The following is a 23464-nucleotide window of genomic DNA, read 5'->3' as shown; positions in this document are numbered from 1 at the left end:
GTAAGGAAATTTAAACCACAAGGATCCTTAAAAATGTTCGCAGAAATACCGAGCAAATACCCAGGGCTCTTCCTTCTTTGACTATGTCAGTCAATTATATTAACCAAAAAACCCTGGAACGAAGTCATTTAATAACTTACATGGATGAAGCACGCTTCCCCAGTCTGGCTCTTCCACATAGATATGAATTCGACTCTGTGAATTATTATGTATTATTTCTGTGCACGTACACCGAATAGAATTTTCAAGCCAGAAGCTGGGCCCTAGTTCCCGACACTCAGCCCGTGGGCTGAGCAGACAGCTTGCATTTTGGGGTTGTCTCTCTCACTCTTTGGTACAGCAAGGATCTCTGTGTTTACTAATTTAAAAGCAAAAATAAACTAATAAAATCTGCCATATGAAGTAGATTTCTTAATCTGACACTCATTTAAAAAAAGTTCAGTAAAAGTCCTTGAATTGAGATGACCTCATAACGCACAAAGAATCATTTTTATACTCTCAGATAATTCAGATAGTTGTTTAGACGTTGCAGATTTTTTTTTTAAAAAAACACCACTTTGCTGTGAATTATCACACAATTATGGCAAACCTAAGAGCTTATGTTCCCTAGGAGCTGCTAACATAGAGTTTAACCCTGAATTAATGTAAAAGATTGCTGTTACTTAATGAGATAATGTCATTGAGAGTAATTGAAGGTTCTTCGAACATGAAGGGTGCTTTGTAAATATAAGCTATTTCTACTATCTTTATTCATCAGAAAATCTGTTTAAAGGGTTATTCTGACTACTGGGTAAAATTTTGTTAACACTTTTATCTCTGGTGATTTAAAAAAAATTTAAGCTTATTTTAATAAGCTTAATAAGATTTAATAAGTTTTCGTGTTTGATATATTTGCTTAACTTTTTACTACCAATAAAAATAATCTAAAAGGTGCAAAAATCTTTTTTTTAAGAAAAGAGAAGTTGAGTATTTGACATCCTATTCAATACTTCATTTTACTATTTAAGTAAAGAAGACAGAAAAAAATACACATTGTGATTCTGCCTAGATTGCCTTCTGCAGAGTTAATGGTGAACAGGAGGCAGATCTGAGGGGAAAGACTGTCGCTGCTTATTTAAACAGTTCCCCACGGAAGACTCCCCAGGCACGAACGAGGGCTCGCGTCTGCATTAGAGTGTTTTTGTAGCTGGAGACTGAGGCCAGCGCAGTCCCGCCAAGAGATCAGGAAAAAATCCCTCGCTCTACACAGACCACCAGTTTGACTTATCTTTTTGTAAATTGACACTTCTCCCGGCAACATATAGATAGAAGGCATCTCTACAACTTCCTTGAAAAATGGTAGTGTATCACTCCCTCCCCTTTCACAATTAGGATACAAAGTTTTATTTCTGCATTATGACCAAAAGGAGATGCAATTTTCATTGTGCTTCTGTTTAGGTTTCCTTCTGTGGAGTTAATGGTGAACAGGAGGCGTATCTGTCACCCATCCAATATTTTGGTCACTTTTGATTATCATGTTCATAAACATTCTTATATCCCACATAAAGAGAGAAAAATGACTGAGAGATGAGCAGCTTGACTGAATGAACTGGAATGGTCTGGTATGTGCGCAGGCCCTTATGAGGTGACAGGACATTCCAAATGTCCACATAGCCCTCATATGTGCCCACCAACCAACACTATTTGAAGTTCAATGCTAATGAAACTGCGGTGATGCCTGATGTTGTGTAGCTCCCTATAGCTTATAAATCACATAAAATGGGCACTTTGATATGTTTCTTACCATGTTCCTAAAAGAGGGGTAGAGCAGACATTATTATTTTAGTAATGGTTCAGAGAAGTTAAGTACCATTCCCTATCAGACAATGAAAACCATATAACTGAATGCATTTCCCTTTTTGCTTTGACTGCTAGGGAGCTCAAATGTAAATTTAATATATGATAACAGCGACTTTACCTATTTTAAAATACATTTGACCAGTCATAATGACAAAACATTTCAAATGACAAATATGTCATTTGTCATAAATGTTTGTGACATTATTATAAAAGTAATCAAGTCTTTATAAATTAGGATAGAAAAACTTAAGTAATCCGATCAAAGTCACTCAGCCACAGATCAAGTCAGGAGTAGAAACCAGGCTGGGTACAACTAAAGGGTCTTAAATAATTCTAAATAGGCCAAGGTGGAAATTCAGAGAATAGTAACTTTGGAAAATATAAAAACAGTAAATGTCATGTTCCCATTCTGCCAGTATACTCATGAATCAAGTAGGTGTAAGAGCCAAACTTTAGTAACTCTTATCTCGGAGACCTGGTTTCATAAAAAAACAGAAAAGGAAGAAAAAAGAAAGCACCAAACAATTTTAATATGAGATTCACTTTAAAGGACTTTGCATAAGAAACACATAGGCACAGAAACCCACTGGGACATGAATAAGGACACACATTGGAAGAGAAGGTGGTAAACAAGTGGCAACTTTAAAAAACGTATTGGCAGAAAACGAAAAGGAATACGTCAGATGCAGGTTTCCAAAGTGGTAATTTTGTTTTTCAATGAGAAAACCCGCGCCACATTAATTGGCTTGTTTTATTTTGGCTTTACTGGAGGAGGCTAGTGTAACATGGATTCTTCACGTGCCTCCTGGGAGCCCACTTCCTGTATCTAATTAATTCTAGTGTGTCTTCAGCTGTGATGAAAAAAGGCACTCTGATAATTCACAATGTAAAGAAACATTTAGTCCCTATGTATATAAAAAATGTGACTTTTAGAACTAGGATCCACGCTTGTTAAATCAGAAATGTGAATGGCAACAGTTAGACCACCCCTCCCCCCATCCGAATGGGCCCAGAGAGCAGCTAAATTCTCCACCAAACCCTCAGCCTGATGGAGACAGATAAAGCTGAGTGCATCTCTTTCCTCTAAGGGATGAACTCCTTTTTAGAAGGGGGTTCCAGAAAAATCGGTAATATTTAAATGTTCTAAAGAAACCAGGACCTTGCTGTGCAAAACAGTAGTAAACTGAGTTTTATGAGTTTCTATCACAAGCATATAAAATGCTTTACTGAAACGACCACTGAACTGGAAAAACTCAGGAAAAATTACCCTGAATTCCATGTGAACAGTCATAAATCTACCCCCCTTTTCTCTCTCCCCAAAGCACATTCTGCATAAAATCCATGTTCGGCACCAGCTTGCCCCTTACTTTCACAGCAACTCCCAATACCACATGCAGACCATCAACTGCGGACTGAAAAATCTCCCTTTGTGAAGCTCTTGTTAGTGGCAGAGAGCATTACTGTATAAGCAGAATCCAGGCGATGGGACTGCATCTCAGAACAAGGCTGGCCATTGCAAAGATAGCCTGGTCATTAATCCCAAGGGAAAAAGAAACTAAAAAAGTGAAATATAACACAGAGAAGAGAAGCCCCACGGGACAGCCTAAAAAGATGATTTGGCAATTTTGGATTATGTGCATACACAAAAGCAGACGTTGGGTAAGACTGTCAAGATCCACCAACACTTAATTTAATGTTTTGGTTGTACATAAAATTAGGCAATACCTACCTGGGACAAGCCTAAATGTACAGAAGCTGTTTCTGATATATACATGATTTTGCCATCAGATGCTACCACAAAAACGAATCCGTCCAAAGTCTGTAAAAGAAAAAGTGTCAGGGTAAGAGATGATAGTTACACATTAGAGTCAGGTCTGATGGGTGTACCGTCACTGGGATGGAGGAAAGTATAAAACATTATCATCAAGGTGTATTTATTAAGAGCAGAAATGGAGCCCAGGGCCATGGGAAGGATGGTAGGTTACGACACTCAAGGTTTCGTTCCCGGCCAGGTTCTCAAATGCTTTTAAAGCACTTTAAAACCAGTCTTACGTCCACATCACAAAAACCATGCAAAACGTTTGAGAATTCCTACCATGCTCAGTTTAAATGTAGTAGCTTTATTGTTTGGGGTTATTTTAGCACTTAGCACAAATCCGGAGTTCTATGGTTCTTAGGGGAAAATCTACCGCTATATAGACCATTTTATGTCATAATTGGCTGTCGTTCGTACCACTAGGACATAAGCTTTATTTGCCACAATTTGCTAGTTACCCCTAAGTACCATTTGAATAATAAATTCCGAACACTACCAGTCCCCAGAAAATAAAAGAAAATGCCTGGTTATTTAAAGAGACTATGACTACAGAATTAATTATTTAGAATTTGCAAGAGATCAAATAACCTTTGCAAAATTCAAGGGGAAAAAGTATCAATTTCTGAAAAATTAAAACAATCTACATGATATTCTGATTTTGCCTAGGTTGGCTGGCCCTCAAAAAAATAAAGTAAAATTATAAGAGGTAATTAAGACAAATAAAAAAGTAACGATTTTATTTATGTGTGGTGAGGATAAAAAGACTAAATTATTTTTTGAAAAAGGAAACTGCATTTTATTTACCCGTTCATATTTTAGATCCAGAACCAAAGAAAAGCAATAAAGTTGGTGAAAGACCCATACAACCCACAATGCTACCCCCATAAAAAATATTCCAAATTAATTTCTGGCCACAAATTCTATTTTTACAGCATGTAATTGAAACCAGATTACCTTTGGGTTTTTCTAAATCCACCCCCTTTTTGGAGGGGGGCCTAAGGAGAATGTAGTAGAAATGAAACTTGAAAGATATCTTTACACTCTGTTGTCTCAAATACAATTTTGCTGCAAAAATTCTTTGCCAACTAAATTATTATCTTTCCCTCCGCTGAGGCTGAAATCAACATCTTGATTATGAGCCTTACTTTCACGTTTCTAACTCAGCTACAAAATATTTTCCCAACTAAACTCCGTTTCAAAAATACAAATGATACAGCAATTTCTAAAGTTATAAACGTTGGGGCACATTTTGCATTCCTGCTGAACTCCAAACTCATTAAAGAGATACATTTAATGAAACAGTATCTGACAGCTAGCCATATGAGTTAAAAGAGAAAAAATTATCATAATTAAATTCTGAAAGTTGCCAGCAGTAGCTAAAAAAATAATATCCTTAACGGAAAATGTTGGGTATGCCTTCATAGCTTCAAATTACCTAATGCGCTTGCATGTACATTAACTGCAAAGACGCCGTCCACACACCACTCCGGAATTAATTAAATGCACAGTGGGAGAAACTTGGGGGTGTTGACTTTGCCCACCAGGTTTTCACTGGAGTTCCCAGGCACTTAGTTGTCCCTGATATTAGTGTCACTTATAATATGTAAGAGTGTCAAACATGCAAAATACCGCGCGCGGAGCTGGAAGAGAGGGTGGGAGGAGAGCGCGGGGCGCGCGGGAACGACTCCAAGAGCGCCATTACCCGCCCGGCTCCCACACCGTCCGCTTTCTGTTGTAAAGCTTCGGGTTTCAAATATGCCCCCGGATCTTCTCTTCCCCAACGCACGCCTTTTTAAAAAATAAATCACACTGGGGCATTTGGGGCAAAAGAGTTTTGAAAAGATCTGCTTTTTCGAAATGCGGAGCTCATGGCCGACTGGCCAACCCAAGTCACAGTGTCCCGCGGCCAACTTTTTTTTTTCTTTTAAAGAAAACACAAAATAGAAGGAGGAAATGCAAAGTAGCTCTCGGTAGGCATTTTTCGATGGCAGAGACAAATGACGGGAGGGGGGGAATGAATCGGGTCGTTGATGAGGCTCTGTAAAGGGCATTTGAAAGATTCCGAGGCACGAGGCTTTGCTGTCCCCGCCTAGCGCCAGCCGCCAACTTGGAAGTGGCCAGTCGTGCGCACGGTTGCTCGGCCCGCGCCCCAAACACTGTGGAGGGAAATCCGAGGTCAGGGGCGGTTTAGCAGCCGTGGACTGAACGGCTCCCGGGCTGGGGCGCTAAGGGACGGGCCACAGACCAAGCAAGGGTTCTCTCCTTGAGCCAGGTGACCCCGGAGGCGCACCATGTCGTGAGCTAGATCACTCAAGAACTGAACCACTTGGGTTGAACCCGGCTCCACCACTTGCTGTGTGACCTCAGGCCCGTTACTTAACCTCTCTGTGCCTCAGCTTCCTCCTCTGAAAAAAAAAATGAAGCTAAAAATAAAGTCCACTCTAGGTGGGTGGTGAAGCCAGGAGATATGGTAAGATTTAGAACAGAATCTGGCCCGTGGTAAACTCTCAATAAATGCCAATTGTTAATATTCTATTAGTGATGCTGTGTCTCCTTTATTTCCCTCCAGACACACACAACTGTCAGACGCCTTAGAGCCGCGGCACTCTAGCTCAAGGCGTCCTGATCATTCTTTCTCTGGCTCCAGCGCCTGGCACAGCGTCTGGCACGGAGGAAGCTCTCCATAAAAGTTTGCTGAGGGAAGTAAAGTTGGAAAGGACTTAACCACGCCCAGGGGCGCCCTTCTGCCTAGGTCTGGGGGTGGGGGGGGGCGGCTAGAGAGTCCCGGGGCTGCAGGGTGGGGGCGTCGAGGTGCCGGGTAGGGGTTGGGGCTGGTCCGAGGCTGCACTCGTTGAGCTGAGTCCATACTCGGATCTGACCCTCCCAGGGGGTGGGGAAGCCTCTTGCTCGGGGTCTGGGCATTATTTCGGGATGACTGCTGCAGCCTGAGGGCGGCTACGGATCCGCCCCGAGCTCCGTGGGGAGGGACGTCTGGAGACCGGGATGGCGGGGTCGGAAGGGAGCCTCCACCCGGGCGCCCGCAGGACCGTTGGCGGTGCCTCTACCTGCAGCAAGTGTGATCCCAGCTCCTTGGCGACGCTGTCCAGGGGCCCGGCGCGGCTCGGCTGTCCCCACGCGTCTCCTAAACCTGGGCGGGAGAGTAAAGCAAATCAGTAAACGGCAGCGCTCAGCCAGAGGCCGGGGCGCCGGGCGGGGCGCACGGAACCTCCGCACCCGGCGACCTGGTTGCCCCGGAGTCCCGAGCGTCCTGCGTGCCGCCTACCCCCGGACCCTGCAGGCCACCGTCTGCACCCTCTCCGTCGCTCCTTTGCCCTCGATTAAAAAGAAAAAGGTCAGAGGAGAAATTCCTGCCCCGCCAAGGCCTCAGGTCCAGGCGCCCGGCGCGCACTGAGCCCGCCAGGCTCCCGGGGGTCGCTCAGGTGCTCACGGCTCTGAAATTGCTGTTTTATTCGAAATGCCACAAAGTAATCTAATCCGCTTTGAAATCGGTCATCCTCGTCGCCAAACGGGGATATCGATCTGATCCGTATTTCCCCGAGCACCCTCCCTCACCCCTCCCTTCCCCGCATCGCTGGCAACCACGTTTTCCCAAAGACAGCCAGCCACCGACGAAAAGCCCTCCCCGATCTTTTGGCATATAAAAAAAGATCTTTTTTCAACCTCTTGTAATCTCTCGGACGCGCCGGCCCTTACAGGCGCCCTGGGAGCTCCAATCCAAGAGCTATAGCCCAGGCAGGGTTTACCTGGGGACTTCCCGAGCGCAAACTCCAAAGGAGCCTGCGGCGGGGCGGGGGATGGGCCGAAGGCAGTGAGAGCCGATGGTAACTAGGTAGTGTCTGTTGTCACTTAATTGGGGTCCCCTAGCGCCTCTGCTTCTTAACCGGCCCCTCCCAAGGCCTCCTGTTGCTCCCCACCACCTCCTCGAAGGCCACCAGTGTTGCAGAAAGCGCACCAGGGGAAAGGCGGCCGTGCCCAGCAGACCTCCCTCTGCTGCGCCCTCGGCTCAACTGCTGCGACCCCGGAGATCCCAGGCTTTTCCCCGCACCCTCGGGAGGAAGCTGGAAAGCCGAGTAAGGTTTCGAAGCAAAGCGCTAAGCGCCAGCTGGGAGAAACCCCCAGCCGCTCCCTGGAGTCCCTTCGCTGGGGGCCTGGCCCTCAACCCTGCAGTTAGTGCCGCAGCCCTAGCGCGAGGTGGCAAAGGCCTGTGACCTCTGTCTCAGCCTGCGCCCCGTTCCCTCCCCCGCAGAGAACGCGCCCCCAGGCTCCAGGCCCACTCGCGCATCTCCCACGCCCGGCTGCGACCCTGTGCGCTATGGCTACGCTGGCGCGTTCGCCTCCCCTCCGCCCAGAACTGCGGGCCAGGCTGGCCTCCAGCCCGTTGCGCGCGGGGAGTGTGGGACCAGAGGCCAGAGCCCGACGCGCAGGGCAGGGAACCCTGCCCAGCCACGGCGAATCCAGGCACTGTTTCCAGGACCGCAAAGCCCCTCTGAGCGGGCGGCGGGAGTGGGTTCCCGGAGAGTCGCTGCGTAGCCGCCCTGGGTCGCCCACTGTCCCTGCGGGCGCCCGGTGCATCCCGGCTTCTGGAAGCCTCGACCCCAGAGACGCGGAAAACGCACCCCTAGCGCGAGGGAGCCTCCCTGGCCCAGAGCACCTCGGGGCCCAGCCCCTCTCCCCCTGCCCCCCGGCTTTGGAGACCCTTCCAGACAAACTCTGTTGGGCAACCAAAAAAGGGATGACCTTTAATTTCTCCTCCTGGGCTCTAGGAATTAGGGGCTTACCCGGGTCTCCCCAGAGGGAAGTGGCTGATTTCCACACATCCCGATCTGATCCCACAAATAGGATCGCAGTCCCGCAGCGTCCGCCACGTGAACCGAGGTGTCTCCTTAACCCCAGGAGACCACTGTCCGCCTCATTCCGCTCCCCAGGATGACCACAGTGACCACAGTCGTGCGCCATTGGCTCTCACGGGCAGGTCCTTCCTCCCCTCACATCCAGGCAGCCGTCCTGGCGGCAGTGTTTAATCCACTTAACCAGAAATGGAAAGAACCAAAACTTCAAAGCTGCGGGGCTTGAATGAAGAAATAATTTAATAAGAGCCTGGGGAAGGCTGATTTCTGAAAGTGGACAAATGTGCTCTGGCAACAGTCCTTTACCCTACTCATGGGTTCTTCCCCCGCTTTGGGCCAAGCCACCCTTGCCTGGCTCGGTGGGGACAGTAGTCTCAGCCTCCCGGCCTTGGGCTTCTAGAAGAATCTGGGGCCCAGCGACCTGGGGAAATCTCCACCTTCAATACTGACCCCCAGACCAGATTCCCCATCCAGCTCTCCCAAAAGCTTTGTTGCAGGCTCTAGTCTTGTGTGCATTGAGTACACGGGACAATTTTCCCTATAACTCAAATACCCTGATACTTTAAGAGAGACTTAGTCCCTTGTATCATTACCATTTTTCCCACAACTTCCCGAAGCCTCCACTTTTCGGGCAGAGATTTGGTCCAACAGCCCCTTCCGGACCTGGCAGAGGTGGTAGGTGTGGGGGAGATCCCCTCCAGCATCCCTGCCCCCATGCCACCTCATCCCAGGGCCTTGGTGCTGCCAGCTCTTCCATTAGAAACCACCATGGGCGAGGCCTTTCGCTCAGCCCATAAAAATCTACTTTAGGCTGAACACGGAGACCAAAAAAGGTAAGATTTGTAACAAAAAAATAATCATCTTGGTACTATAAAGCCATATATACTCCCCAAAAAGTGAGGCCCTGGGCATGTGGCCCTTACCTGGACCTAACAAAGGGCTTTATTTGTTTGAAAAATGAGAGGAGTGTAAGAAAAGACTGGACTAAGTTCCTCCAAGGTTATCAGCCATTGGTGGTCTGTCTTACCTGATCTCGGGAGCCACTCTTCACTTTAGGGGAGCAGCTTGGGGTCCCAAGCCCCACCTGTGGCTTCCTGCAGGGGTCCAGCTTGTCCTTCATGTGTCAGCAAGGGAATCTGAGGGGGACTTTCAGCTACTGGGAGTCCAGATGGCCAGGTAGGTCATGGGGAGGGCGTCAGCCACTAGGTCAGAGAGAAGAGGAGCCAGGTATCCCGCTTCCCCCTTTGCCTGTGAGGATGTGTGGGTGCCTGCACCTTGGTATCCACACTCAGCTGGCTCTTTGGCCTGCCACAGGAGCTATCTAAATATGGTCCCTCCTCTCTGGATGCTCACTCAGTCAACAAACAGCTCTTGAGTGGCTGCTGTGCAGGGGCCCTAGCCAGGCCCTGAGGTTACCTGCTGGGCCCCATCCTCCAGATGCAGGTAACAGAGCATAATCATGGAACCACACAAATAAGACGATTCTGCTCAAAGGGGAGGTGGTGGAGGGGTCCCCTCACTGTGAGGTAGGGTCACCCCTTTCAGTTGAGGGGACACACGAGTTGAGACCTAGAGGAGGCAGCAAGGTTTGCTTCTTCTGGGCCTGGGAGCAGGACTCTTGCTGCGGCCAGTGACCCCTGGGTCCGAACCTGGAGAAATGGTCTGGACTTTGAAAAAAACAACTAGGATGGACGGCAGATCTCACATATCCCCAAGGGCAACCTTGGGTATCTAAACCGATGACAAAAAGACTCCTCTAGGATCTTATGAAAATTAAGTGGGGTTAATAACAGGGGACGGCCAGACCGTGCCACCACCCTTCCACGAAAAATTGGATCTGGGATTGATAAAAACGCGGAGGACAGGTGGGGGGGGGGGTCTCACCTCCTCCTGCCTCCTCCTTCCACGTTCAAGATGCCAGCTGGGCCAGGCTGGGCGCTCTGATCCCCAGCAAGTGCCCTGACCCCTAACCTTTACTTCTTACCTCTAAAATGGGGTGGTTTGGGGATTAAATGAGCTAAACTGCCAGGCGCCGAGCGAAGAGCTCAGTCCAGCAGAAGGCCTCCTTGTTTGCCCAGGCTGCCACTACCTTGGTCCAGCCTTCTCTTGCTCTCCCCTTCCATCCTGCCTCCAGCCCTCTCCTCGGCTCCCCCTCCCCCAGTAACTACCCCGGCGCCTGTGGAGGGGGCGTGTTATTACCAAGCGTGGCCTTTCGCGTGTCGTGGGCCATCTGAGGACACAAGTCACGCTTGCTGATTGCAAAACACTCCAAAGTCAAGAAGGATGTGTGCATATTGGGGGAGTAAGGATGGGCTATTCGGCTCCCACCGCGCTCTCTCTTCTCCCCTCACAAGGCGCACGTCCCGACAGGGCCCACTGAGGAGCCAGCGTCCAATGCCCGTCACTACGGCGTTTACAACACGGAATTCAGAGCACGACCACCGCGGGGGCGCATGCTCAGGAACTCCCTTCGGGGCTACCGGGGCCCCAGGAGCCTGTGCAAGGTTGTAACGGGGGGAGCTTGGGGCCGAGCCCCTGCCTCGCTGTTCTAGGAGAGCCCGTCGAAGAAGCCTGCGTCTCTAATATAGCCTTCTCCCTCAACTCCAGGACCCCAGGAAATCGTCGTGGTTCTGGGACTCCTCCGCGCACTTCAGCCTTTTTCCGGTGGTGGAATGCTTCGTTCTCTCCGGGATCCCTGAAAAGCCCGGCCCTTAAGCCCTGTTCCAAACCAACAGTCGCAGCGCGGGCTGGGGACCGGGTGCGACGGGAGTGGTAGAGATGGGCGCCTGGAGAAGACCTGACTCGGGCCCGACGACGGAGCAGGGCAGCGGAGGGGGCCTCCAACCTGGCCTTGCCTGGCCGCGGGCCAGTGTCGTACGTGTTCAGACGACAGACGGAAGTCCCCACGACCCCAATGCCTAATGCTTAGACTTTGAGGGGTGGGATGGAGGCCCGGCCGCCGCCGCAGTAACGAGTGCGCAGCGCCCAGCGCCGCTCGGAGGAGGCGCCCTTGCCGCGCCCCGGAGCGCCTGGGCCGGGCCCTGAGCGCCGGCTCCCGGGGGTTGAATCTGCCACACGCGCGCGCTCCAGTTCCTCGCCACCGCCAGGGCCCCGGGGAGGTCCCTTCACCACTGCCCAGAGCTTCCTGCTCAGCGACTGCAAGCTTTCCCCCCGCCGGACCCCACAGCATGTCAGGCTCCCAAGTAGAGATGGGGAGAGGATTGTAAAAATCCACATTATTCTAAAAAATAAGGCTTTTTTTTTTTTTTTTTTAAAGCTACATTTCGGGCTGTGATAAAGACTTGGAGTCTGTGACCCCATGTCAGTTTAGGGCGAGTGTCTCCTCACCAAACCCTCTAAGTCAAAGTGCTTCCGTTCCTGACAATTTCTAGGAGGGCCTCCCTTCTCCTGGCCCTCTAGTGTGTGTGTGTGTCTGGGGGTCCCTGCCAGAATCTAAAGCCAGATAATTCTCCACACTGGAATAATTCAGACCTCCAACCCCACTTACTTTTGTGTATGAAGGACATTTTCACTTCTTTTTAAGTGAATGTTGTGCTCACTGTCGCTGTCCCTTCCCCCTCTTTCTCGCCCCACCTGTCTGGAGACTTCTGGTCTGGGAAAAGGGGCGGGGGCCTCTGTTCTCCTTCCTATAGTCACTCTTAGCTTCCAAGTCCATTTCTGAGCCCAGACCCTGGGCCAGTCCCTCCTGCCAGCCGTGCGTGCGAGGGCAGGGAAGGGAAGCCATCCTCTGTGCCACCCCGGGGCACAGGAATCCCGGTGAGATTGGCCGTGGAGCTCCTGCTGCTCTGACTCTGGCTTCCTGAGGCCCAGCGTAGATCACCCTGTGGTGGAACATGCCCCGCGTCCTGCCTGGCGTCGTCCCCGTGCAGCCATGGCCAGAGAGCAGAAGAGTTTGCCCACCCCGGTGCTTCTGTATTTCCAAAGCGCCCCCTTTCCTGAAGGGAAGGCCGGCCATACTACAAAGAGGGCAGGCAGCCCATGGGCCCCAGCAGTCCCCTGAGCCCTGGGTGTACCAGGCCTTCCCAACCGGCCAGTGAACTCACAAAGTTTTCAATTCTGAGTCCACTTCGGAAGCCATCCTTGCTCTCCCGCCCGCTTTCCTGCCCATCTACCTCCCGCTTCCTAGTTCGCTGTGAAAGGGGAGAAGACGTGGCCCAGTGAGTCTTCCAACTCCCAGCAGTAAGTCCCAGGAGGTCCACGGAGTGAGGCAATCGGCTGTTTAAGCCACAGCTGGCCATGGAAACTTGGTGAGCTCACAAAACGGAGTGACTGGAGGAAGAACATGTTAGAGTTCCACCTGCACCGCCTGGTCCCTCACTCTTGATCCCAGGAACCCTGTGCAGCGATGGAGCTGCTAAGAGGCCCATTTTACAGACAATGAGAACGAGGCCCAGGAGGGCAGGCAGAGCTGAGTTTTGGACTGGCTGTAAAAACTACCAGCACCCCCAAGCCAGTGCTCTGGCCTATCCTTGGAGCATCCACCTTGGCTCCAGTCGCCTCTTTGCTCCTGCACAGGGACTCTCCAAGGCCCTCTTTCTCTCCTCACGCGGGGGCAGTCTTGAGAATGAAAGGAGCCCAGGCCGGCTGCCTCTCCTGCGCGCGGCCGAGAACAGGCGGCCCACCGATCTGCCACGGTGACAATGGCCTTCTCTTGTCCTTGCGCTGGCACCTTGGGAGAAAGGTCCTCCCCTCTCTGGTCTCAATTTCCTCAGGTATAAGGGTTAATCTGGTGATTCCTGTGGCTCCTTCGGACTGTGTTATTCATTTTCTGACCCCAAAGTCCTAACTTGATCTCTAGATCCTTCTTCACCCAGGGATCCTGCTCACTCTGGGGCCATCGAACAGTGAGATCGCTCTTGGCACATCGGCTCCACTCGGGATCTTTCCATCCGCAGCCGCCAAGAGAGAGCCGGAGCAGGTCTGGGAGCTCCTGCCACCACCCAGGACAGCTTTGGCCCTAAAAGCTCCCTGACCTCAACGGCTCCCCCACGCCAGGCCCAGTCCCAATCCCGCACCACATCCCCCGGAGCAGACCCGAGTCCCCCACAACAGGTTAAATCAATGAAGGTGCGGCTTCCAAGCCCCGGCCCTTCCGAGCTCCCGGGAGAGCGAACAAGTTATTCTGCATAATTCAGACCAGTCTAAACGCATCTTTTCCTCTGCCCGAAGCTGTGGGCTTCTCAACTCCTCAGCCCTGACTGATTTGAGGGGAACGTTGCTGCCATCCAGATCTGCCAGCTAGAGGCCTCTGAGCGAGCGCAGGGACCAGTCGGGAGGCTGTGGGTCCACCGCTCGAGGCCAGTGCTGCAGGAGACCGCTACCTCCTGCCTGTCTGGATCAATGGGGATCCCACAGGTTCAGGGCCATTTCCAAGACTCTAGGGCCACACAGCTCTCTCCTGACCTCACAGAGTTCCAACCTAGATGGTCACCTCCCAGAGACGCACAGGCTGCCCCTCAACCAGGCCACTACCAAACAAAGCACCTGGGCCTGGTGCTCAAGTGTCCTGCGACCTCCAGCCACCCCACCCCTGCCACCGTCTCAGGGCCAAGCCATTCCGGGCCCAAATGCCTGGAGACTGGTTTTCCGGAGCTGGAACGCACAGACTCAGTTCAAATATCTGCAGAAGCAGTACATGCACCACTTCCCAATTTCCACCAGGCTCTCCTAGAAATCCCCCACCCAACAAACGGCTTACAATTAGTCCTCTTTCTCCAGACCTCCCTTTCTAACAAATTTCCGGCTTATTTGAAATCATCAGTAACCACACCATTTAATGTTCTTATCATTTCTTTGTTTGTTTCTATTTCCAACGGGGAGGGGGAGAGGGGCGGGTGTCCTATTGGGGTGCCACACCGGCTTTGTAGCATGCGGATTAAGACCCAGCTCACCCAAGCAAACCAGTGACCACCACACCTCCCCGGCTAGGAAGGAGACTTGTCCTTTATGAAACTTAATTCTCTTTTAATTTTCACTGAAACTTCAGCTGGAGACGAATTATTTTTTCTTCTCCGCTGGAGGGGTCACCTGGTCCGAAAGCTCCCAGTGGGAGGACTGGAGGGGGACCTCGGTTGAACGGGGTTGGAAAGGGGAAGAATGCATGCTGGGCTCCAGTGGGCCGGTCTGGGGCTTCCATGCCAGGGATGAAAGCACCCTGGGCCTGTACCGCCCAGCTGGGAGGCCGTGGGGAGGCCACAACCCTCGGCTCTCCGTCCTCCTGCGCTTGGCTCCCCGGCCAGGCCAGCCGCGCTGCAGGGCCGGATGTCGCGCTGGCGGACAGGCCCTCTGCGCTCCACCCGGGAGGCAGTGTGAAGTGCAGCTCCAGACCCAGAGACGATTACAAGTAACAGGCTTAGGGCCGCTGACCGCGAAAGGTCGAGCTCACTGACTTTGGGAGGATCACCTGGCCCAGGGACTGCCTTAACTGAGGTGCCCAGCGGTGGAGGGACACCTGTCGCTGCACTGCAGCGACCCTCCAGTGTCCTGGGGCTAAAGTTGTCTCCCTACTCCCACATGGGCTTCTGGAGCTCCAGAGGCCGATGCAGCCCTCATGGCTTCTCAGCCTGGAGGTCTTGGGGCACCCATCAGGCCAGGTGTCAGAATCTCTGGTGCCAGGCCCCAACGACCCCAGCAGGGGACCGAGCCACTGGAAGATGATCGGTTCAAGGCCGCGGGGACACCAAAAGCGAATGCCGTGGTGACCAGGCCTCTCCCAGCTCTGCTGCTCAGAGGTGCCTGGCCTGGCAGCCACAGTCACCCACAGGCAGGCCGTGAGCTGGAGGTGAATGCCGGCCCAGTGCGCCACCATTTCTGACCACCGCGGTCTGCCGGATCCTCGGGTCCCAGCGAACTTTACCCACTGTGGCACCTGCCCCTCTGGGTTTATAATGCCAATGCAGAAAAGAAGACTATGCTCAGGCCCGCCTGCCATTTCTGAACTGATCGCCTCTCTCTCTCCTGCCAGTCTCTCCTACCCTGACTGCCCGCACCCCAGCCCCAAGAGAGGCGAGCAGAGAAGAGGGGACCTGAGAAGCGGGAGTTTGAGGCCTCTGTCCTCACAGTGCTCTCGTCAGCCTAGGGCCTGCAGGGCCTGGGCCTCCTGGGGCACTCCACTCTCTCCCAGGGGGAGCAGCAAGCACCCTTCACCCCTGCAGGGTGCATATGATTCCCCTCTACAGAAAGAGAGAGAGGAATGAAGGAAGGAAAAGATAAAAGGGGGAATTAAAGAAATGAAGAAAGAAAAAAAGGAAGTTAGACTAGAATGGACTAGCATGAACACAGAACAATTCTTGGTTCGCCCCAGCCCAGCCCTGGGCCGGGAGATGGACTGGTCGCCCGGGTGCCAAAGCCCTGGCCTCTCTTTCTCTCTCTCCAGCAGGAGCCGAAGCCCCGCCGCGGCCTCCCCAAGACGCCCTGGCACTGCCCGGAAGGCTGAGGCGGCCCCTCCTGTCCGGTTCCAGCTCCCCGCTGGGGCCAAGTTCGCGGGGATCCCCGGCGCTCCCCGCCGCCCACCTGCGGCCTCACCTTCGGGGAAGACCGCGCGCATCTTCAGGTAGCTGGTGGTGAGTCGGATGATGGACGCCTTGTCCAGCTGCGAGGTGATGGCCGACGGCAGCGGGAGCAGCTTGGCCAGCTCATAAAACTCGCCATTTTCCTTCTCCCTCCTGGTCTTGGCCGCATTCTTGGACTTCTCCTTCATCGCGCCTCGGCTCCGGGCATATTAGACCCGGCCGTGCTCCAGGCCCGCGGAGCCCCGCTCCGGCTGCAGCGGCGGCGATGGGGAAGGGGGCGCCGGGGGCCAGGTGAGTCTGGGGCGCCGGCCGCCGGCAGGTGCGCGGGGCCGGCCTGGGGCACCGAGACGCCTCTCTGCAGCCGCTGGCCCCGAGCTTGGCGCAACCCGGCCGCGCCGCCCCGGGCGCAGCCTCCTCCCGGCTGGACTGTCCCGCGGCGAACAGAGCCCCGACTTCCCGCTCCCTTCTGCTGGCTCTTGCTTTCTCCCTCCTGTCTCCCGCGCCTCGGCTTTCCTTAGAGGGTGGAGAGGGGCCGGCGAGGAAGCGGCGGTGCTGTTTAGTCCTTGACCGAGTGTTCGACCCCGCTGCCGCGAGGCCCCTCCGGCCTGGAGGGCGGCATGGGCGGCGGCGGCCGCGGAGCCATGGAGCGGGAGGGTAGCGGAGGGGAGCTGGGCGGAGGCGGCGGGGGCCGGGCCCGGGCGCGCTCTCCTGCCCTCCCTGGCGGTTCCCTGTGCCTGAAGACGCGGCGCCCGGAGCCCGCGATCTGTCGCGAGGCGCAGAAGCTCCGCGGCCCACGTGCGACCGAGCCGCGTTTGTTTATGGCGGACCCGCCTTCGGGCGGAGCACTGGGCCGCCGAGGCCCGGGGCGGGGGGGGGGGGGGGGGCGGGAGGGGGGAGGGACCGCGGCGGGGGCGGGGGCGGCGAATCTCGCCTCCCGACCCCGCCGCGGCCCCGGAGTCACAGGCGCGCCTCCGCGCCGCTGTCTCCAGCGACTCTCCCAGGAGAGACCCGCGCGCTCCCGGGCTAGAGGAAGTCGCGGTGAGTGCACACGGCGCGCCGCGGGGACCGGCTCCTGCGAGCTGGTCGCGGGACCCGGGCGCTCGGAAGGGCGGCGGGGAGGGGCGAAGGAGGGAGAAAGGGAGAGATGCCAAGACCTCCTCTGTGGCTCCTGGGTAGGTCCCGGGCGGGCGCAGCCGAGGGGAGGCGGCGCGACACGCCGGCCAAATGCACTGCCGGGAAGGACCGAATCCCCCGAGCCCGCGCCGCTCCTGCGCCCGCACTGTCCCCTCTTCGCAGGTCAGAAAGCAGAAAGCGGGAGGCCAGAAGGGAAGACCGCCCACCTCCCCCCATCAGGAAAAGGCGCGAGAGAGGCTCAGAAGTGACCCTTCTGCCCTTTCTCTCCTCGAAACCCGAGAGCGAAAGGAGGTCGGCGCCTTAACCCGGAGGGGCCGGAGGCCGCGGGGACGCGCGGCCCCGACGGAGGCAGGGGGCCGGGGAGCCGAGCCTAGCGGCGAGGCCTCGCCCACGGCCGCGGCGGGAACAGGGCTCAACAGCCCCAGGTCCCGCAGTCCGACCTAGCGCAGTCGGCATTTCTGGGACTCGAGGTTGGGGCGCGCGCTTCAGGACAAGGGTCATCAGGCGAGCGCTGGTGCGGGCCACGGTAATGGGGCAGGAGGCAGTTGGAGTAGGGAAGCGCAGTTGGAGACACGGCCGCAGGGCATCCTGGCATTCTCCCTCAGGGCCACTCTGGGCCCCAAGAGTCCTCCTATCCGTCCCGTCGCCGCCCCCTCCTCCGCTCCCGCCCTCCGGTGCCTGCAACCCCGAGAGGATCCTCCTTACATCCTGCCGCGGCAGCAGCACAAACCCCACTCATTCTAGGAGTCTGAACCCTCTAGACACGGTGCAGACGCGTGCGCTGGGACGACGCCAGCTTCCCCGGCGCGCGGGTCAGAGGGCAGATGCCGTGGACGCAGGGCAGGGGGTCCTGTGGGTGCCTTGGCCGTGTGCAGGCTGTGGGGCTGTGGGCCGCCTGATCTGGAGGTGGGCGCGGGAGGTGAGACGCCAAAGCCGCAAGGTCTGGCGCTAGGATCTTGGTTCTTGGTGCCATCTCCACCACCACCCCCCCCCCCCCATCCCCGAGGAGCTTGCTGCTCCTCACACTCACTGCCCGATGATGTCCCGGCACCCACCTCCTTCCCCAGCGCCCGGAGGGCCTGGCCTGCGACCGCCTTGTCCGCAGCTGACGCTCCTTTTCCAAGGACCCCTTTGAAAGTCATAAGTTTGACGGCGATTGGAGTCGTCGTAGCTCCCTCGGTGGGCGGGACAGTGCGCAGACACCGGCTGGGCCCCCACCTGTCCCCAAGCCCTGCCAAACCTAGAGCCTTGGCCTTGGCTCCCTGGGCTGGTGTTCTGAAACCACGAAGCTGCACAAGCTTTGGAGTTGGTGGCCCCTCACCAGACGCCGGGCGCACCAAGGAACCAGCACTTTCCCTTGGGATTTCAGATCCAGGAGCGCTTTCCTGTTTGCAGCAGTAAGCGCAGAGGGTCAGGGCCGCACGCGAGCGGCGCGGGTACGCAGTGCCCAGCGCAGCGCGCCTGGCCCGCTTCCCCGCCTGGAATCCCGCGCCGGGCTGCGCCGACAGTTGTCGTCTCGGGGCTTCCTGGAGAAGGGGCTCCAAGGGGGAACCGACTGCCGGCTAGGCCCCGCCGCAGCTTGCGCAGGCCGCCCTGAGTGCGCTCCGGGACCTCTCGGGCTTGGGGAGGATTTAACGCTTCCCTCACCCTCAAGACTTCCAATCCTCAATTACAGACCCAGGAGAATTCCTTCGGGCTTGAAGGGATTACGCAGATCGCAGAAACATGGTTAAGTGGAAGTCGGAGAAACCCGACAAGTAACAAGAACAGAAACTTTCTTCAAACCAAATTTCCCGCATTTTACGGGAAAGCGTACTCGAGATCTCGCTACTGGGTCTTCACAGTGGCAGCCGCTGTTCTCTCATCGGCCAGACAGGTTCGAATCGCGCGGTCTGAGAGGGAGCTTAACAGAGTGTTCAAAGGCTAGCAGACATATCGGTGTGGGACAGTTTCAGGCCAAAAGCCAGTCCCAGCAGATGCCAAGGGGGCATTGTTTACCCACCCCAACACATTCATTCAACACACACACACACACACACACACACACACACACACACGGCAATGGGCCTGGGCTCTCTGCACCACCAAAAGTACCCTAAGTATTCGGGTGTGGACCCCGAAATTTCCCAGGTGGGGAGGATAGTGATATCTTGTGAAATAGTGAAGTAAGAGCCCCTGCGCCAGGTTATGGTTTTCTCCTTACCGGAGGGAAAGCCCGGGCCGCGGGGAACAGGATACTTAGGATGAACACTCATAGGCTAGAAGCTCTGTGTAAACTGGAAAAAGCACTAAACGCACGGTCCCGGCTTGGGACACCTGCTGCATGTCCCTCGCTCCTGGTCTCTTGGTGCGAGGAGTACTTCCTGGTCTATGGTTTGGACCTAACGCCCAGCGCCTCACACACAGCATGGACACTTTGAGACCAGAGAAAAGGCATAAACGCAACGGATGACCCCAGGTCGGTCATCACCAGAAACAGCGATTCCCCTACTGGCTCAGAAAGAGCCAGCAGAGTCTAGAATGAATGGAAGCTGAGGGCAGGAAGAGGACGGGTGGGAAGAGAGTTCCGACACATTGAGGCCTCGAGCTTCCAGCGGGGGGCCTGCTTGCGGGGCGCCCCCACCCCCAGTTTGTCTTGCTTGAAGCGCTCCTGCGCACCCCGAGGCGCAGGAGCAAGCCTCGGCATACCCTCCATCTCTTAGAAATTTTCCATTAGGAAACTGATCTGGAAGAAATTGAGGCCCCAAGAGGAAAGGGGCGGGCCCAGGCCGCCCCACATCTGCTTGGATTTTCCGCTTCAGATGCTCCGCAACTGTTTTTCCCCAGGCCGCGCCCGGCGCCTACCTGAGGCCCATCCCCTGCGGAAACCGAGATCAAGAGGGAAACGCGCAGATGTTCCACTGGGGATGGGCTCCCGGAGAGGCTGCGTGCTGCGATGGCAGGAGGGGATCAGAGACTTAGTCACTGAGGAGGTGGGGGCGGGGGCAGGACCCTTCCCATTCCGAGCACTAGATTTGGGGGAGGGGGTTTCGAAACTCTGCCGTGGTGTTTAAGGAGAACTTCAACCGCTGGAGCAAGCCAAGGCAACAGAAAATCCAGGACTACGGAGATTCGAACGCATTCGTTTTATAAGCCCTTGTCTACACAAGCAATTAGCACCATATGGTTTCTACAGAAAATTCCGCTGGCGTCCAGTATCGCGTATATGACTATTTCATGGCTCGGAGGCTTTTTTAGTCTGACCTATCTCCCAGAGCTCCTCGATTTCTCTCTCCTCTCCTTGTGGAAGCCCCATGGAGATACCACCACCTCTGCCGGGGGTCATTGCTACTCCCAGAAATGATCAGACAACTACTATATTACTACTCATTATTTAAAAGTAATCACAGGTATCCAGAGCAATTTCGTAATGAGTCATTCCTCACCAGGTCAAGACAGTAACTGGCTCCCCTCACTCGTCCCCAGACAGTAGAGGGAGCGAAGTTTACTTCTCTTTTTGTTTTGTTTTTAATCAATTCTCTCAGTGGAAGATGCTCCTTTGGAGAAAGTGTTTGCTTTTAGGTTGGCAGCGTCTCTCCGATTATTTGATTACATCGCAGGAACTAGGGCGGATCCGCAGGCACCCCCGGTCCCTGAGTGTTCTGTCCTCCGCCGGGGGTGCCCCGGCCGCGCCGGGGGCGGGGGAAGAGGGTACCCCAGGGCGGGAGATCCAGCCGCCCATCTGGGCCTGCCTAAGGCTGCTTCTGCCCTCTGCGATTCCGAAAAGAGCGCGATCCTTCTCGCACTGGCTTGTCGGGGACAACTTCGGGTTCTGGGGTTGGGGGCTCCAGGGGGCCGGCCCGGGCAGTGTTTCCTGTCCGAAGAATGGAGTAACTGCTGCCTACTTCTCTCCCTCAAGGCCATGCATTTAGGAGAACAAAAACAGTGAGTGCCACTGTAATTAATTATAGTGATTAGCAAAGTCCCTGAGCGAGGGCCACAGGGAACCACCGAAGCCGCGCCAGGTTTGGGTAAACAGCGGCCAAACGTTTTTGTCTAATTTTACCCGGGGGTGAGAGGGTAGCCTTTCCTCTGCATTTTCCTTCCCGGTCTTCCAAACCCGGCCCCGCTTTCTCCCCCGTCTCTGAGAAGGTGCCTGGGGACTTGGCGCGCCCCTCCCAACGCACACAGACACCCAGTGTCCTCCGGGGAGGGTGGGGATACTCCTGGAGCGCCCGGATCGGCCAGGGATGGGGCAGAGGAAGAGGGCAGCCGAGCGTCGCCGACCTCCTCCCACCTTTCCACGACCCTGCGGCCTGGAGCTTCCGCTGTCCTCTCCCGGGGGGCTCTCGGCCGGGCTTAACGGAAACGTCGCCTCAGAGTCGCAGTTCAAGGAGAGGCAGTCCATCGCTTCCTGGCAAAGCCCGGCTTCTCACCTCCAGCAAGCATGGGATGGTGTCTGGAAGCGCTTGAGCTGGAGGAGTTTTAAGAGTCTAGTGTGCGCTGAAATTCCTGAGTGGTTACAGCAATTACACACCACCGCCTTGAAATCTGAAAATCAATTAGTTCATTAACGACGGAGCTGAAACGGCCTTTCGAAAACATCAACCAAAAAATTTCGTTACAAAAAAAATAAAGCCTATCGGCCAGAGACACATGTTTCTGCACATCAAAGAAAGCACAAATACGATGGGCTTATTTTTTTTTTCTTAATGTAGGGCTGACTATAATATAGGGCTATTATAGTACTTTAAAGGCACAAACTCGGTTCATTTAATTAAGGGGGCTATTTGCAAAGCAAAGCGAACATTGGGGAACTCTCTCCTTAATCTGAAAAAATCTGTAGGAATAGGTACGCTAACTGATTCGAGGTTTAGCAGAGAAAAGTCACAGAAAGGCCGACGGGCGGGAGGGCCACATTAGCCCCCTCCAGCCTGGCCTGGGCGCGCACGGCCGCCCCAACCCCGGGCGTGAGCATCTTCCCGCTTTGCGCGGATTTTTAGTTATTTATTCTTTTCTTTTAAAGGCCGGCGTGGAAGGCGGGTTTCCTGAGAGGTGTATGTCCCAGAATACACTCTGCCCTCCTGGGAGGAAAAGGCGACGCCTACGGCAGAGGGCCGTCCCGCGTCAGAGGTTCCAGGAGCGTCAAAGCCGGACTTCAGATCTGAGCGGCGGCGGAGCCACGCTTGTGTGGTGTCCGCGCCCATCTGGAGGCGGGTGGCGGGACCTCCTCGCCAGCGGTCCCCGCCCTGGGCCGAAGCCCGGCTTTGGCAGCAGCGGGTCACAATCGGGGACAGGGGCGGCCGGAGGGGGCCCGAGCATCAGGCTTCCTGGTCGCTACAGGTATTTTTAATTCCGCAGAAGAGACTCAGGACTCCTAACTCCCAGCACTGGGTGCAGGCTCAGAAGGGGACTGTTTCAGACTTACTTTGCGGCGCGGCCCAGCCTTTTGCGCGCGCAAAGTCTCGGGACCGCCGGCGTGGTTAGAAACGCGGCCTGGGCCGGTTGGCGGAAGGGGGCGCAGTGCGCACGGCCGCTTGAGGAGCTCTGTAAGCATGGAGGGCGGAGGGCTAGCTGAACACCGGCAGATCCGAGCGCGGGGTGGGGGGAAGGAGGAAAATATACTCCGGGGCAGGGGGCGCAGGGCACGGGGGAGTGGGAGGCTCAGACGCACGCTCGCGCGCAACGTGCATGGCGGGAGCGCAGCGTACCCTGCAGCGTCTTAGTACGCACCGGGCAGGAGGGGTGCTGGGGTGCGTGCGGCTGTTCGTGACGCTCACATGGGTGCCAGAGGCCGTGCGGCCGTCGTCCCGAGCCTGAACTGGCAACCCGTGCTCGTCTCCCCTCCCCCCACCGCCCCCCGCGCGCGCTCTTGTCGCTCGGCTTCCGCCCTGCGAACCGCGCCCACTCCCCCATTCTTTTCAAGCGGGAAGTAGGGACCAAAGAGAACGGGGACCTGTAGGGCAGGCAAGAGAGGAAGGGACCCGGTGCATGTGGGTGGTGGGATGTCTGGTGGGAATTAGACACTGGTGCTTTCATCTTGGCTTCGCCAAAGCCCCCTGAGCCGCCCTCAGCTCGCGCGCACTTAGTCCGGATCCAGAGTCGAATTCTTGCGCTGGCGGCTCAGCCTTCTGTGGCGAGACCCGGCGTGGTCCCCGATTGGGGAAGAAGGTCCAACTCCCCCCCCCACCCCCCCCGCCGCCCCCCTCGCCCTCTTGTAAGGGCCCCAAGCCGGAATTCCTTTTAGGTGCCAGAGCAAATACCCCGGAGGACGAGGCGCGGGGTAGAGCACGTTT

At 55.1% G+C, this 23464-nt stretch overlaps 2 protein-coding genes across 2 annotated transcripts in view; both read right to left on the bottom strand.

Annotated features, from left to right (window-relative positions):
• Positions 1-16869, bottom strand: part of SIM2 (SIM bHLH transcription factor 2) — a 48332-nt gene extending 31463 nt beyond the window's left edge. The window contains exons 1-3 of the mRNA XM_014841574.3: positions 16069-16869; positions 6721-6803; positions 3569-3658 (exon numbers count right to left, since the gene is read on the bottom strand). Coding sequence (XP_014697060.3) covers positions 3569-3658; positions 6721-6803; positions 16069-16243 — 348 coding nt within the window. The 5' untranslated portion in view covers positions 16244-16869. The remainder of the gene's footprint in view (positions 1-3568; positions 3659-6720; positions 6804-16068) is intronic.
• LOC139040956 (collagen alpha-1(I) chain-like) lies at positions 16265-21576 on the bottom strand. Its single transcript, XM_070488655.1, has 5 exons — positions 21466-21576; positions 20782-21042; positions 17960-18715; positions 17495-17897; positions 16265-17343 (listed from the first exon to the last, which is right to left on the bottom strand). Exons 1-5 carry the CDS (start codon positions 21574-21576, stop codon positions 16265-16267), a joined length of 2610 nt encoding a protein of 869 aa, XP_070344756.1.
• Positions 21577-23464: the final 1888 nt, after the last annotated feature.

Source organism: Equus asinus, chromosome 18 (genome assembly GCF_041296235.1).
Source record: "Equus asinus isolate D_3611 breed Donkey chromosome 18, EquAss-T2T_v2, whole genome shotgun sequence".
Taxonomy (NCBI): Eukaryota; Metazoa; Chordata; class Mammalia; order Perissodactyla; family Equidae; genus Equus; species Equus asinus.
This window is presented reverse-complemented; position numbering and strand designations above follow the sequence as displayed.

Excerpts from the sequence above, each read along its gene's own strand:
- LOC139040956 (XM_070488655.1), bottom strand. The coding sequence starts at position 21,576 with ATGGACTGCCTCTCCTTGAACTGCGACTCTGAGGCGACGTTTCCGTTA. Across the intron at positions 18,716-20,781 it reads TCCGCCCTAGTTCCTGCGAT|GAAGCCCCGAGACGACAACT; the intron begins GTAATCAAATAA and ends CCCCTTCTCCAG. Across the intron at positions 17,344-17,494 it reads GCGGCCTCCGGCCCCTCCGG|AGGGGACAGTGCGGGCGCAG; the intron begins GTTAAGGCGCCG and ends TGACCTGCGAAG.